This window comes from Trachypithecus francoisi, unplaced genomic scaffold (assembly GCF_009764315.1).
Source record: "Trachypithecus francoisi isolate TF-2019V2 unplaced genomic scaffold, Tfra_2.0 Lachesis_group6, whole genome shotgun sequence".
NCBI lineage: Eukaryota > Metazoa > Chordata > Mammalia > Primates > Cercopithecidae > Trachypithecus > Trachypithecus francoisi.
In genome coordinates this window covers 7,696,561-7,709,650 of record NW_022681471.1, presented here as the reverse complement: position 1 = coordinate 7,709,650, position 13,090 = coordinate 7,696,561, and the positions used below count along the sequence as shown (strand labels likewise).

Genomic DNA, 13,090 nt, shown 5'->3' with positions numbered 1-13,090 from the left:
GCCCAGACACTGCCAGGAGTCAAGGTGAGTGCACAGCCTGACTCTGTACCAACGGCCCTACCCCCAGAAACAGGGCAGACCTGGCAGCACCCAGCCCGTAGCCACCCACTGTCATTCCTGGTGCCTCAGACCCTGCCTGCCAGCTGTGCCCTGAGGTGCTTTCTCATCCTCCTACAGGTTCCCAGGAGGCAAAGCCCCTAGGAAGACAGGCGACCTGTGAGGCCCTAGAGCACACCTTAAGAGAAGAGCTGTAAGCCGGCCTTTGTCAGAGCCATCATGGGTGAGTTTCTCAGCTGAGGCCACTGGCACTGTCCCTCTCTCCCTCAGTCCTGTGGGATCCCATCATAGCCATTCGTGCTCACACGTTTACCTGCTGCTCCTGAACAATATTCATCGTGCCTGTCTTTCCAAACCTTCCATGCCCCAGCTTTGAGCAAGGCTTCCAGAAGCCAAATTTCATACTGGAGTTGGTAGATGCAGAGGATCCTCCAGAGGAGGGAGAGGAGGTAGCCTCCTCCATTTTCTCTTCCTCCTCCTCTTCTTCTTCCTCATCCTTACCCTCTTCTTTGATTCTGTGTTCTCCAGGGGACAAGGAGATGCCTGCTGCTGGGATGCCGAGTCTTCTGCAGAGTTCCGCTGAGAGTCGTCAGAGTCGTCCTGAAGAAGAGAACTCCCAGTCTCCTCTCCAGATTCCTGAGAGTCCTCCTGAGGGCGACAACTCCCAGTCTCCTCTCCAGAATCCTCAGAGTCCTCCTGAGGGGGAGGACTCCCTGTCTCCTCTCCAGATTTCTCAGAGCCCTCCTGAGGGTGAGGATGTCCAGTCTCCTCTCCAGAATCCTGCGAGCTCCTTGTTCTCCTCCACTTTACCGAGTCTATTCCAGAGTTCCCCTGAGAGTACTCAGAGTCCATTTGAGGGTTTTCCCCAGTCACCTCTCCAGATTCCTGTGACCTCCTCCTTCACCTCCACTTTATTGATGCTTTTCCAGAGTTCCCCTGAGAGTTCTCAAAGTACGTTTGAGGGTTTTCCCCAGTCTCCTCTCCAGATTCCTGTGAGCTCCTCCTTCCCGTCCACTTTACTGAGTGTTTTCCAGAGTTCCCCTGAGAGTTCTCAAAGTACTTTTGAGGGTTTCCCCCAGTCTCCTCTCCAGATTCCTGAGAGTCCTCCTGAGGGCGACAACTCCCAGTCTCCTCTCCAGAATCCTCAGAGTCCTCCTGAGGGGAAGGACTCCCTGTCTCCTCTCCAGATTTCTCAGAGCCCTCCTGAGGGTGAGGATGTCCAGTCTCCTCTCCAGAATCCTGCGAGCTCCTTGTTCTCCTCCACTTTACCGAGTCTATTCCAGAGTTCCCCTGAGAGTACTCAGAGTCCATTTGAGGGTTTTCCCCAGTCACCTCTCCAGATTCCTGTGACCTCCTCCTTCACCTCCACTTTATTGATGCTTTTCCAGAGTTCCCCTGAGAGTTCTCAAAGTACGTTTGAGGGTTTTCCCCAGTCTCCTCTCCAGATTCCTGTGAGCTCCTCCTTCCCGTCCACTTTACTGAGTGTTTTCCAGAGTTCCCCTGAGAGTTCTCAAAGTACTTTTGAGGGTTTTCCCCCAGTCTCCTCTCCAGATTCCTGAGAGTCCTCCTGAGGGCGACAACTCCCAGTCTCCTCTCCAGAATCCTCAGAGTCCTCCTGAGGGGGAGGACTCCCTGTCTCCTCTCCAGATTTCTCAGAGCCCTCCTGAGGGTGAGGACGTCCAGTCTCCTCTCCAGAATCCTGCGAGCTCCTTGTTCTCCTCCACTTTACTGAGTCTATTCCAGAGTTCCCCTGAAAGTACTCAGAGTCCATTTGAGGGTTTTCCCCAGTCACCTCTCCAGATTCCTGTGACCTCCTCCTTCACCTCCACTTTATTGATGCTTTTCCAGAGTTCCCCTGAGAGTTCTCAAAGTACTTTTGAGGGTTTTCCCCAGTCTCCTCTCCAGATTCCTGTGAGCTCCTCCTTCCCGTCCACTTTACTGAGTGTTTTCCAGAGTTCCCCTGAGAGTTCTCAAAGTACTTTTGAGGGTTTCCCCCAGTCTCCTCTCCAGATTCCTGTGAGTCCCTCCTCCACTTTACTGAGTGTTTTCCAGAGTTCCCCTGAGAGTTCTCAAAGTACTTTTGAGGGTTTTCCCCAGTCTCCTCTCCAGATTCCTGTGAGTCCCTCCTCCACTTTACTGTGTATTTTCCAGAGTTCCCCTGAGAGTTCTCAAAGTACTTTTGAGGGTTTCCCCCAGTCTCCTCTCCAGATTCCTGTGAGTCCCTCCTCCACTTTACTGAGTGTTTTCCAGAGTTCCCCTGAGAGTTCTCAAAGTACTTTTGAGGGTTTTCCCCAGTCTCCTCTCCAGATTCCTGTGAGTCCCTCCTCCACTTTACTGTGTGTTTTCCAGAGTTCCCCTGAGAGTTCTCAAAGTACTTTTGAGGGTTTTCCCCCGTCTCCTCTCCAGATTCCTCAGAGCCCTACTGAGGGCGACAACTCCCAGTCTCTTCTCCATAGTCTTCAGAGTCTTCCTGAGGGGGAGGACTCCCTGTCTCATCTCCAGATTCCTCAGAGTCCTCCTGAGTGGGAGGACTCTCTGTCTCCTCTCCAGACTCATACGTGTCCTCCTGATGGGGAGGACCTCCAGTCTCCTTTCCAGATTCCTGCTGAGTGGGAGGACTCCTTGTCTCCTCTCAACTTTCCTCATAGTCCACCTCAGGGGGAGGACTTCCAGTCTCCTCTGCAGATTCCTCAGAGTCTTCCTGAGTGGGAGGACTCTCTGTCTCCTCTCCAGACTCATACGTGTCCTCCTGATGGGGAGGACTTCCAGTCTCCTTTCCAGATTCCTGCTGAGTGGGAGGACTCCCTGTCTCCTCTCCATTTTCCTCATAGTCCTCCTCAGGGGGAGGACTTCCAGTCTTCTTTCCAGAGTCCTGTAAGCATCTGCTCCTCCTCCACTTCATTGAGTCTTCACCAGAGTTTCCCTGAGAGTTCTCAGAGTCCTCCTGAGGGGCCAGCCCAGTCTCCTCTCTATATTCCTCAAAGCCCTCCTGAGGGAACAGACTCCCAGTCTCCTCTCCAGAGTCCTCAGAGTCTGCCTGAGGGAGAGGATTCCCTGTCTCCTCTCTACATTCCTCAGAGTCATCCTGAGGGGGAGGACTCCCTGTCTTCTCTCCAGTTTCCTCATAGTCCTCCTGTGAGGGAGGCCTCCCTGTCTCCTCTCCAGATTCATCCATGTCCTCCTGATGGGAAGGATCCCCAGTCTCCTCTCCAGAATCCTCAGAATCCTCCTGAGTGGGAGGACAGCCAGTCTCCTCAGAATCCTGTGAGCTCCTTCATGTCCTCCACTTTATTGAGTCTGTTTCAGAGTTCCCCTGAGAGTACTCAAAGTACTTTTGAGGGTTTCCCCCAGTCACCTCTCCAGATTCCTGTGACGTCTTCCTTCCCCTCCACTTTACTGAGTCTTTTCCAGAGTTCCCCTGAGAGTTCTCAAAGTACTTTTGAGGGTTTTCCCCCGTCTCCTCTCCAGATTCCTCAGAGCCCTACTGAGGGTGACAACTCCCAGTCACTTCTCCATAGTCCTCAGAGTCCTCCTGAGAAGGAGGACTCCCAGTCTCATCTCCAGATGCCTCAGTGTCCTCCTGAGGGGGAGAACACCCTTTCTCCTCTCCAGATTCCTCAGAGTCCTTCTGAGTGGGAGGACTCTCTGTCTCCTCTCCAGACTCATACGTGTCCTCCTGATGGGGAGGACCTCCAGTCTCCTTTCCAGATTCCTGCTGAGTGGGAGGACTCCCTGTCTCTCCAATTTCCTCATAGTCCTCCTCAGGGGGAGGACTTCCAGTCTTCTCTCCAGAGTCCTGTAAGCATCTGCTCCTCCTCTACTTCATTGAGTCTTCACCAGAGTTTCCCTGAGAGTCCTCAGAGTCCACCTGAGGGGCCTGCCCAGTCTCCTCTCTATAGTCCTCAGAGCCTTCCTGAGGGGACGGACTCCCAGTCTCCTGTCCAGAGTCCTCAGAGTCCTCCTGAGGGGGAGCATTCCCTGTCTCCTCTCTACATTCCTCAGAGTCCTCTTGAGTGGGAGGTCTCCTTCTCTCCTCTCCGCTTTCCTCACAGTCCTCCTCAGGGGGAGGACTCCCAGTCTTCTCTCCAGAGTCCTGTGATTATCTGCTCCTCCTCCACTTCACTGAGTCTTCCCCAGGATTTCCCGGAGACACCTCAGAGACCCCCTGAGGGGCCTGCTCAGTCTCCTCTCCAGAAACCTCTCAGCTCCTTCTCCTACACTTTCGCGAGTCTTCTGCAGAGTTCCCATGAGAGTCCGCAGAGTTCCCATGAGAGTCCTCAGAGTCCGCCTGAGGGGCCTGCCCAGTCTCCTCTCTATAGTCCTCAGAGCCTTCCTGAGGGGATGGACTCCCAGTCTCCTGTCCAGAGTCCTCAGAGTCCTCCTGAGGGGGAGCATTCCCTGTCTCCTCTCTACATTCCTCAGAGTCCTCTTGAGTGGGAGGTCTCCTTCTCTCCTCTCCGCTTTCCTCACAGTCCTCCTCAGGGGGTGGACTCCCAGTCTTCTCTCCAGAGTCCTGTGATTATCTGCTCCTCCTCCACTTCACTGAGTCTTCCCCAGGATTTCCCTGAGAGACCTCAGAGACCCCCTGAGGGGCCTGCTCAGTCTCCTCTCCAGAAACCTCTCAGCTCCTTCTCCTACACTTTAGCGAGTCTTCTGCAGAGTCCCCATGAGAGTCCTCAGAGTCCGCCTGAGGGGCCTGCCCAGTCTCCACTCCAGAGACCTGTCAGCTCCTTCTCGTCCACTTCATTGAGTCTTTCCCAGAGTTCTCCTGAGAGTCCTGAGAGTCCTCCTGAGAGGCCTGCGCAGCCTCCTCTCCAGAGTCCTGTGAGCTCCTCCTCCTCCTCCACTTCATTGAGTCTTTTCCAGAGTTCCCCTGAGAGTCCTCAGAGTCCTCCTGAGGGGCCTGCCCAGTCTCCTCTCCAGAGTGCTGTGAGCTCCTCCTCCTCCTCCACTTCCTTGAGCCCATCCAGTGAAGAGTCCAGCAGCCCAGTAGATGAAGATACAAGCACCTCAGACACCTTGCTAGAGAGCGAGTCCTTGACAGACAGTGAGTCCTTGATAGAGAGCGAGCCCGCGCAGACTCCTCTCCAGAGTTCTGTGAGCTCCTCCTCCTCCACTTCATTGAGTCTTTTCCAGAGTTCCCCTGTGAGTCCTCAGAGTCCTCCTGAGGGGCCTGCCCAGTCTCCTCTCTATAGTCCTCAGAGCCTTCCTGAGGGGACGGACTCCCAGTCTCCTGTCCAGAGTCCTCAGAGTCCTCCTGAGGGGGAGCATTCCCTGTCTCCTCTCTACATTCCTCAGAGGCCTCCTGAGTGGAAGGTCTCCTTCTCTCCTCTCCGCTTTCCTCACAGTCCTCCTCAGGGGGAGGATTCCCAGTCTTCTCTCCAGAGTCCTGTGATTATCTGCTCCTCCTCCACTTCACTGAGTCTTCCCCAGGATTTCCCTGAGAGAACTCAGAGACCCCCTGAGGGGCCTGCTCAGTCTCCTCTCCAGAAACCTCTCAGCTCCTTCTCCTACACTTTAGCGAGTCTTCTGCAGAGTCCCCATGAGAGTCCTCAGAGTCCGCCTGAGGGGCCTGCCCAGTCTCCTCTCTATAGTCCTCAGAGCCTTCCTGAGGGGATGGACTCCCAGTCTCCTGTCCAGAGTCCTCAGAGTGCTCCTGAGGGGGAGCATTCCCTGTCTCCTCTCTACATTCCTCAGAGTCCTCTTGAGTGGGAGGTCTCCTTCTCTCCTCTCCGCTTTCCTCACAGTCCTCCTCAGGGGGTGGACTCCCAGTCTTCTCTCCAGAGTCCTGTGATTATCTGCTCCTCCTCCACTTCACTGAGTCTTCCCCAGGATTTCCCTGAGAGACCTCAGAGACCCCCTGAGGGGCCTGCTCAGTCTCCTCTCCAGAAACCTCTCAGCTCCTTCTCCTACACTTTAGCGAGTCTTCTGCAGAGTCCCCATGAGAGTCCTCAGAGTCCGCCTGAGGGGCCTGCCCAGTCTCCTCTCTATAGTCCTCAGAGCCTTCCTGAGGGGATGGACTCCCAGTCTCCTGTCCAGAGTCCTCAGAGTCCTCCTGAGGGGGAGCATTCCCTGTCTCCTCTCTACATTCCTCAGAGTCCTCTTGAGTGGGAGGTCTCCTTCTCTCCTCTCCGCTTTCCTCACAGTCCTCCTCAGGGGGTGGACTCCCAGTCTTCTCTCCAGAGTCCTGTGATTATCTGCTCCTCCTCCACTTCACTGAGTCTTCCCCAGGATTTCCCTGAGAGACCTCAGAGACCCCCTGAGGGGCCTGCTCAGTCTCCTCTCCAGAAACCTCTCAGCTCCTTCTCCTACACTTTAGCGAGTCTTCTGCAGAGTCCCCATGAGAGTCCTCAGAGTCCGCCTGAGGGGCCTGCCCAGTCTCCACTCCAGAGACCTGTCAGCTCCTTCTCGTCCACTTCATTGAGTCTTTCCCAGAGTTCTCCTGAGAGTCCTGAGAGTCCTCCTGAGAGGCCTGCGCAGCCTCCTCTCCAGAGTCCTGTGAGCTCCTTCTCCTCCTCCACTTCATTGAGTCTTTCCCAGAGTTCCCCTGAGAGTCCTCAGAGTCCTCCTGAGGGGCCTGCCCATCTCCTCTCCAGAGTGCTGTGAGCTCCTCCTCCTCCTCCACTTCCTTGAGCCCATCCAGTGAAGAGTCCAGCAGCCCAGTAGATGAAGATACAAGCACCTCAGACACCTTGCTAGAGAGCGAGTCCTTGACAGACAGTGAGTCCTTGATAGAGAGCGAGCCCGCGCAGACTCCTCTCCAGAGTTCTGTGAGCTCCTCCTCCTCCACTTCATTGAGTCTTTCCCAGAGTTCCCCTGTGAGTCCTCAGAGTCCTCCTGAGGGGCCTGCCCAGTCTCCTCTCTATAGTCCTCAGAGCCTTCCTGAGGGGACGGACTCCCAGTCTCCTGTCCAGAGTCCTCAGAGTCCTCCTGAGGGGGAGCATTCCCTGTCTCCTCTCTACATTCCTCAGAGGCCTCCTGAGTGGAAGGTCTCCTTCTCTCCTCTCCGCTTTCCTCACAGTCCTCCTCAGGGGGAGGATTCCCAGTCTTCTCTCCAGAGTCCTGTGATTATCTGCTCCTCCTCCACTTCACTGAGTCTTCCCCAGGATTTCCCTGAGAGAATTCAGAGACCCCCTGAGGGGCCTGCTCATTCTCCTCTCCAGAAACCTCTCAGCTCCTTCTCCTACACTTTAGCGAGTCTTCTGCAGAGTCCCCATGAGAGTCCTCAGAGTCCGCCTGAGGGGCCTGTCCAGTCTCCTCTCTATAGTCCTCAGAGCCTTCCTGAGGGGACGGACTCCCAGTCCCTGTCCAGAGTCCTCAGAGTCCTCCTGAGGGGGAGCATTCCCTGTCTCCTCTCTACATTCCTCAGAGGCCTCCTGAGTGGAAGGTCTCCTTCTCTCCTCTCCGCTTTCCTCACAGTCCTCCTCAGGGGGAGGATTCCCAGTCTTCTCTCCAGAGTCCTGTGATTATCTGCTCCTCCTCCACTTCACTGAGTCTTCCCCAGGATTTCCCTGAGAGACCTCAGAGACCCCCTGAGGGGCCTGCTCAGTCTCCTCTCCAGAAACCTCTCAGCTCCTTCTCCTACACTTTAGCGAGTCTTCTGCAGAGTCCCCATGAGAGTCCTCAGAGTCCGCCTGAGGGGCCTGCCCAGTCTCCTCTCTATAGTCCTCAGAGCCTTCCTGAGGGGATGGACTCCCAGTCTCCTGTCCAGTCCTCAGAGTCCTCCTGAGGGGGAGCATTCCCTGTCTCCTCTCTACATTCCTCAGAGTCCTCTTGAGTGGGAGGTCTCCTCTCTCCTCTCCGCTTTCCTCACAGTCCTCCTCAGGGGGTGGACTCCCAGTCTTCTCTCCAGAGTCCTGTGATTATCTGCTCCTCCTCCACTTCACTGAGTCTTCCCCAGGATTTCCCTGAGAGACCTCAGAGACCCCCTGAGGGGCCTGCTCAGTCTCCTCTCCAGAAACCTCTCAGCTCCTTCTCCTACACTTTAGCGAGTCTTCTGCAGAGTCCCCATGAGAGTCCTCAGAGTCCGCCTGAGGGGCCTGCCCAGTCTCCTCTCTATAGTCCTCAGAGCCTTCCTGAGGGGATGGACTCCCAGTCTCCTGTCCAGAGTCCTCAGAGTCCTCCTGAGGGGGAGCATTCCCTGTCTCCTCTCTACATTCCTCAGAGTCCTCTTGAGTGGGAGGTCTCCTTCTCTCCTCTCCGCTTTCCTCACAGTCCTCCTCAGGGGGTGGACTCCCAGTCTTCTCTCCAGAGTCCTGTGATTATCTGCTCCTCCTCCACTTCACTGAGTCTTCCCCAGGATTTCCCTGAGAGACCTCAGAGACCCCCTGAGGGGCCTGCTCAGTCTCCTCTCCAGAAACCTCTCAGCTCCTTCTCCTACACTTTAGCGAGTCTTCTGCAGTGTCCCCATGAGAGTCCTCAGAGTCCGCCTGAGGGGACTGCCCAGTCTCCTCTCTATAGTCCTCAGAGCCTTCCTGAGGGGATGGACTCCCAGTCTCCTGTCCAGAGTCCTCAGAGTCCTCCTGAGGAGGAGCATTCCCTGTCTCCTCTCTACATTCCTCAGAGTCCTCTTGAGTGGGAGGTCTCCTTCTCTCCTCTCCTCCGCTTTCCTCACAGTCCTCCTCAGGGGGTGGACTCCCAGTCTTCTCTCCAGAGTCCTGTGATTATCTGCTCCTCCTCCACTTCACTGAGTCTTCCCCAGGATTTCCCTGAGAGACCTCAGAGACCCCCTGAGGGGCCTGCTCAGTCTCCTCTCCAGAAACCTCTCAGCTCCTTCTCCTACACTTTAGCGAGTCTTCTGCAGAGTCCCCATGAGAGTCCTCAGAGTCCGCCTGAGGGGCCTGCCCAGTCTCCACTCCAGAGACCTGTCAGCTCCTTCTCGTCCACTTCATTGAGTCTTTCCCAGAGTTCTCCTGAGAGTCCTGAGAGTCCTCCTGAAGGCCTGCGCAGCCTCCTCTCCAGAGTCCTGTGAGCTCCTTCTCCTCCTCCACTTCATTGAGTCTTTCCCAGAGTTCCCCTGAGAGTCCTCAGAGTCCTCCTGAGGGGCCTGCCCAGTCTCCTCTCCAGAGTGCTGTGAGCTCCTCCTCCTCCTCCACTTCCTTGAGCCCATCCAGTGAAGAGTCCAGCAGCCCAGTAGATGAAGATACAAGCACCTCAGACACCTTGCTAGAGAGCGAGTCCTTGACAGACAGTGAGTCCTTGATAGAGAGCGAGCCCGCGCAGACTCCTCTCCAGAGTTCTGTGAGCTCCTCCTCCTCCACTTCATTGAGTCTTTCCCAGAGTTCCCCTGTGAGTCCTCAGAGTCCTCCTGAGGGGCCTGCCCAGTCTCCTCTCTATAGTCCTCAGAGCCTTCCTGAGGGGACGGACTCCCAGTCTCCTGTCCAGAGTCCTCAGAGTCCTCCTGAGGGGGAGCATTCCCTGTCTCCTCTCTACATTCCTCAGAGGCCTCCTGAGTGGAGGTCTCCTTCTCTCCTCTCCGCTTTCCTCACAGTCCTCCTCAGGGGGAGGATTCCCAGTCTTCTCTCCAGAGTCCTGTGATTATCTGCTCCTCCTCCACTTCACTGAGTCTTCCCCAGGATTTCCCTGAGAGAATTCAGAGACCCCCTGAGGGGCCTGCTCAGTCTCCTCTCCAGAAACCTCTCAGCTCCTTCTCCTACACTTTAGCGAGTCTTCTGCAGAGTCCCCATGAGAGTCCTCAGAGTCCGCCTGAGGGGCCTGCCCAGTCTCCTCTCTATAGTCCTCAGAGCCTTCCTGAGGGGACGGACTCCCAGTCTCCTGTCCAGAGTCCTCAGAGTCCTCCTGAGGGGGAGCATTCCCTGTCTCCTCTCTACATTCCTCAGAGGCCTCCTGAGTGGAAGGTCTCCTTCTCTCCTCTCCGCTTTCCTCACAGTCCTCCTCAGGGGGAGGATTCCCAGTCTTCTCTCCAGAGTCCTGTGATTATCTGCTCCTCCTCCACTTCACTGAGTCTTCCCCAGGATTTCCCTGAGAGAACTCAGAGACCCCCTGAGGGGCCTGCTCAGTCTCCTCTCCAGAAACCTCTCAGCTCCTTCTCCTACACTTTAGCGAGTCTTCTGCAGAGTCCCCATGAGAGTCCTCAGAGTCCGCCTGAGGGGCCTGCCCAGTCTCCTCTCTATAGTCCTCAGAGCCTTCCTGAGGGGACGGACTCCCAGTCTCCTGTCCAGAGTCCTCAGAGTCCTCCTGAGGGGGAGCATTCCCTGTCTCCTCTCTACATTCCTCAGAGTCCTCCTGAGTGGGGGTCTCCTTCTCTCCTCTCCGCTTTCCTCACAGTCCTCCTCAGGGAGTGGACTCCCAGTCTTCTCTCCAGAGTCCTGTGATTATCTGCTCCTCCTCCACTTCACTGAGTCTTCCCCAGGATTCCCTGAGAGACCTCAGAGACCCCCTGAGGGGCCTGCTCAGTCTCCTCTCCAGAAACCTCTCAGCTCCTTCTCCTACACTTTAGCGAGTCTTCTGCAGAGTCCCCATGAGAGTCCTCAGAGTCCGCCTGAGGGGCCTGCCCAGTCTCCTCTCTATAGTCCTCAGAGCCTTCCTGAGGGGATGGACTCCCAGTCTCCTGTCCAGAGTCCTCAGAGTCCTCCTGAGGGGGAGCATTCCCTGTCCTCTCTACATTCCTCAGAGTCCTCTTGAGTGGGAGGTCTCCTTCTCTCCTCTCCGCTTTCCTCACAGTCCTCCTCAGGGAGTGGACTCCCAGTCTTCTCTCCAGAGTCCTGTGATTATCTGCTCCTCCTCCACTTCACTGAGTCTTCCCCAGGATTTCCCTGAGAGACCTCAGAGACCCCCTGAGGGGCCTGCTCAGTCTCCTCTCCAGAAACCTCTCAGCTCCTTCTCCTACACTTTAGCGAGTCTTCTGCAGAGTCCCCATGAGAGTCCTCAGAGTCCGCCTGAGGGGCCTGCCCAGTCTCCACTCCAGAGACCTGTCAGCTCCTTCTCGTCCACTTCATTGAGTCTTTCCCAGAGTTCTCCTGAGAGTCCTGAGAGTCCTCCTGAGAGGCCTGCTCAGCCTCCTCTCCAGAGTCCTGTGAGCTCCTCCTCCTCCTCCACTTCATTGAGTCTTTCCCAGAGTTCCCCTGAGAGTCCTCAGAGTCCTCCTGAGGGGCCTGCCCAGTCTCCTCTCCAGAGTGCTGTGAGCTCCTCCTCCTCCTCCACTTCCTTGAGCCCATCCAGTGAAGAGTCCAGCAGCCCAGTAGATGAAGATACAAGCACCTCAGACACCTTGCTAGAGAGCGAGTCCTTGACAGACAGTGAGTCCTTGATAGAGAGCGAGCCCGCGCAGACTCCTCTCCAGAGTTCTGTGAGCTCCTCCTCCTCCACTTCATTGAGTCTTTCCCAGAGTTCCCCTGTGAGTCCTCAGAGTCCTCCTGAGGGGCCTGCCCAGTCTCCTCTCCAGAGTGCTGTGAGCTCCTCCTCCTCCTCCACTTCCTTGAGCCCATTCAGTGAAGAGTCCAGCAGCCCAGTAGATGAAGATACAAGCACCTCAGACACCTTGCTAGAGAGCGAGTCCTTGACAGACAGTGAGTCCTTGATAGAGAGCGAGCCCTTGTTCACTTATACACTGGATGAAAAGGTGGACGAGTTGGTGCGGTTTCTTCTCCTCAAATATCAAGCGAAGCAGCCTGTCACAAAGGCAGAGATGGTGACGAATGTCATCAGCAGGTACAGGGGCTACTTTCCTATGATCTTCAGGAAAGCCCGTGAGTTCATAGAGATTCTTTTTGGCATTTCCCTGAGAGAAGTGGACCCTGACGGCTCCTACATCTTTGTAAACACATTAGAGCTCCGCTGTGAGGGCAGTCTGAGTGATGAGCAGGGCATGCCCCCGAACCGCCTCCTGATTCTTATTCTGAGTATCATCTTCATGAAGGGCACCTGTGCCTCTGAGGAGGTCATCTGGGATGTGCTGAGTGGAATAGGGGTGCGTGCTGGGAGGGAGCACTTTATCTTTGGGGAGCCCAGGGAGCTCCTCACTAAAGTTTGGGTGCAGGAGCGTTACCTAGAGTACCGGGAGGTGCCCAACACTGCTCCTCCACGTTACGAATTCCTGTGGGGCCCAAGAGCTCATTCAGAAATCAGTAAGAGGAAAGTAGTAGAGTTTTTGGCCATGCTCAACAATACCGTCCCTATTTCCTTTCCCCCCTCGTACAAGGATGCTTTGAAAGATGTGGAAGAGAGAGCCCAGGCCATGATTGACACCACAGATGACTCCCCTGCCACAGACAGTGCAAGCCCCAGTGTCGTGTCCCCCAGCTTCTCTTCTCAGTGAAGTCGGTAGATTCTTCCCTCTGAGTTTGAAGAGGGCAGTCGAGTTTCTTCGTGGTGGAGGGCCCGGGTGAGGCTGGGGAGAACACAGTGCTGTTTGCATTTCTGTTCCATATGGGCAGTTGAGGGATTTACCTGTTTTCGTTTTGGGTATTTTTCAGATGCTTTTCCTATTAATGACAGGTTTAAATAGCTTCAGGATCTTAGTTTACGAATATTAGTCACACGTGTATTGCTGTTTATCTGGTTTAAGAGTAACAGTTTGATATTTTGTAAAAACAAAACACACACAAACACACCACATTGGGAAAACCTTCTGCCTCATTTTGTGATGTGTCACAGGTGAATGTATTGCTGTACGAATTTTCTTGAAACTGTGAAGGATCTCTGCAGTTAAATAGTGGAACAAAGTAAAGGATTGTTAATATTTGCATTTCCTCAGGCCCTTTAGTTTGTTGTTCTTGAAACTAAAGATACATACCTGGTTTGCTTGACTTATGTAAGAAAGTAGCAGAAAGTAAAATGTAACAAATAAAAGTGTCAGTGCTCATTTATTTGATGACCATTATATCAGCATTTGCTCATAGAAATTACTGTTAGTAGTGAAGTTACTATTAAAAACAAGACTTATCCCTACCCCTAAAACGGTAGAGTGTAGCTACACAAGCCATTTCAGGAATGTGGTAAGGTTTTTTCTACAATCTAAAGAGTAAGTTTCAAAAGGAGTGGGGAGGTGAGACTCCAGATGGAGGCTTTGAGT

The 13,090-nt window shown here is 54.6% G+C and overlaps 1 protein-coding gene across 1 annotated transcript; it reads left to right on the top strand.

The window, feature by feature from the left end:
* Positions 1-276: 276 nt before the first annotated feature.
* LOC117078421 (nascent polypeptide-associated complex subunit alpha, muscle-specific form-like) lies at positions 277-12,889 on the top strand. The gene is given in 13 exon segments (XM_033201981.1): positions 277-280; positions 586-815; positions 1,125-1,595; positions 1,645-2,716; positions 2,852-6,555; positions 6,654-7,444; positions 7,873-8,965; positions 9,019-9,476; positions 9,548-10,311; positions 10,314-10,427; positions 10,430-10,682; positions 10,684-11,144; positions 11,448-12,889. Coding segments are annotated over 13 exon segments (10,302 nt in total). The 3' UTR covers positions 12,335-12,889.
* Positions 12,890-13,090: the final 201 nt, after the last annotated feature.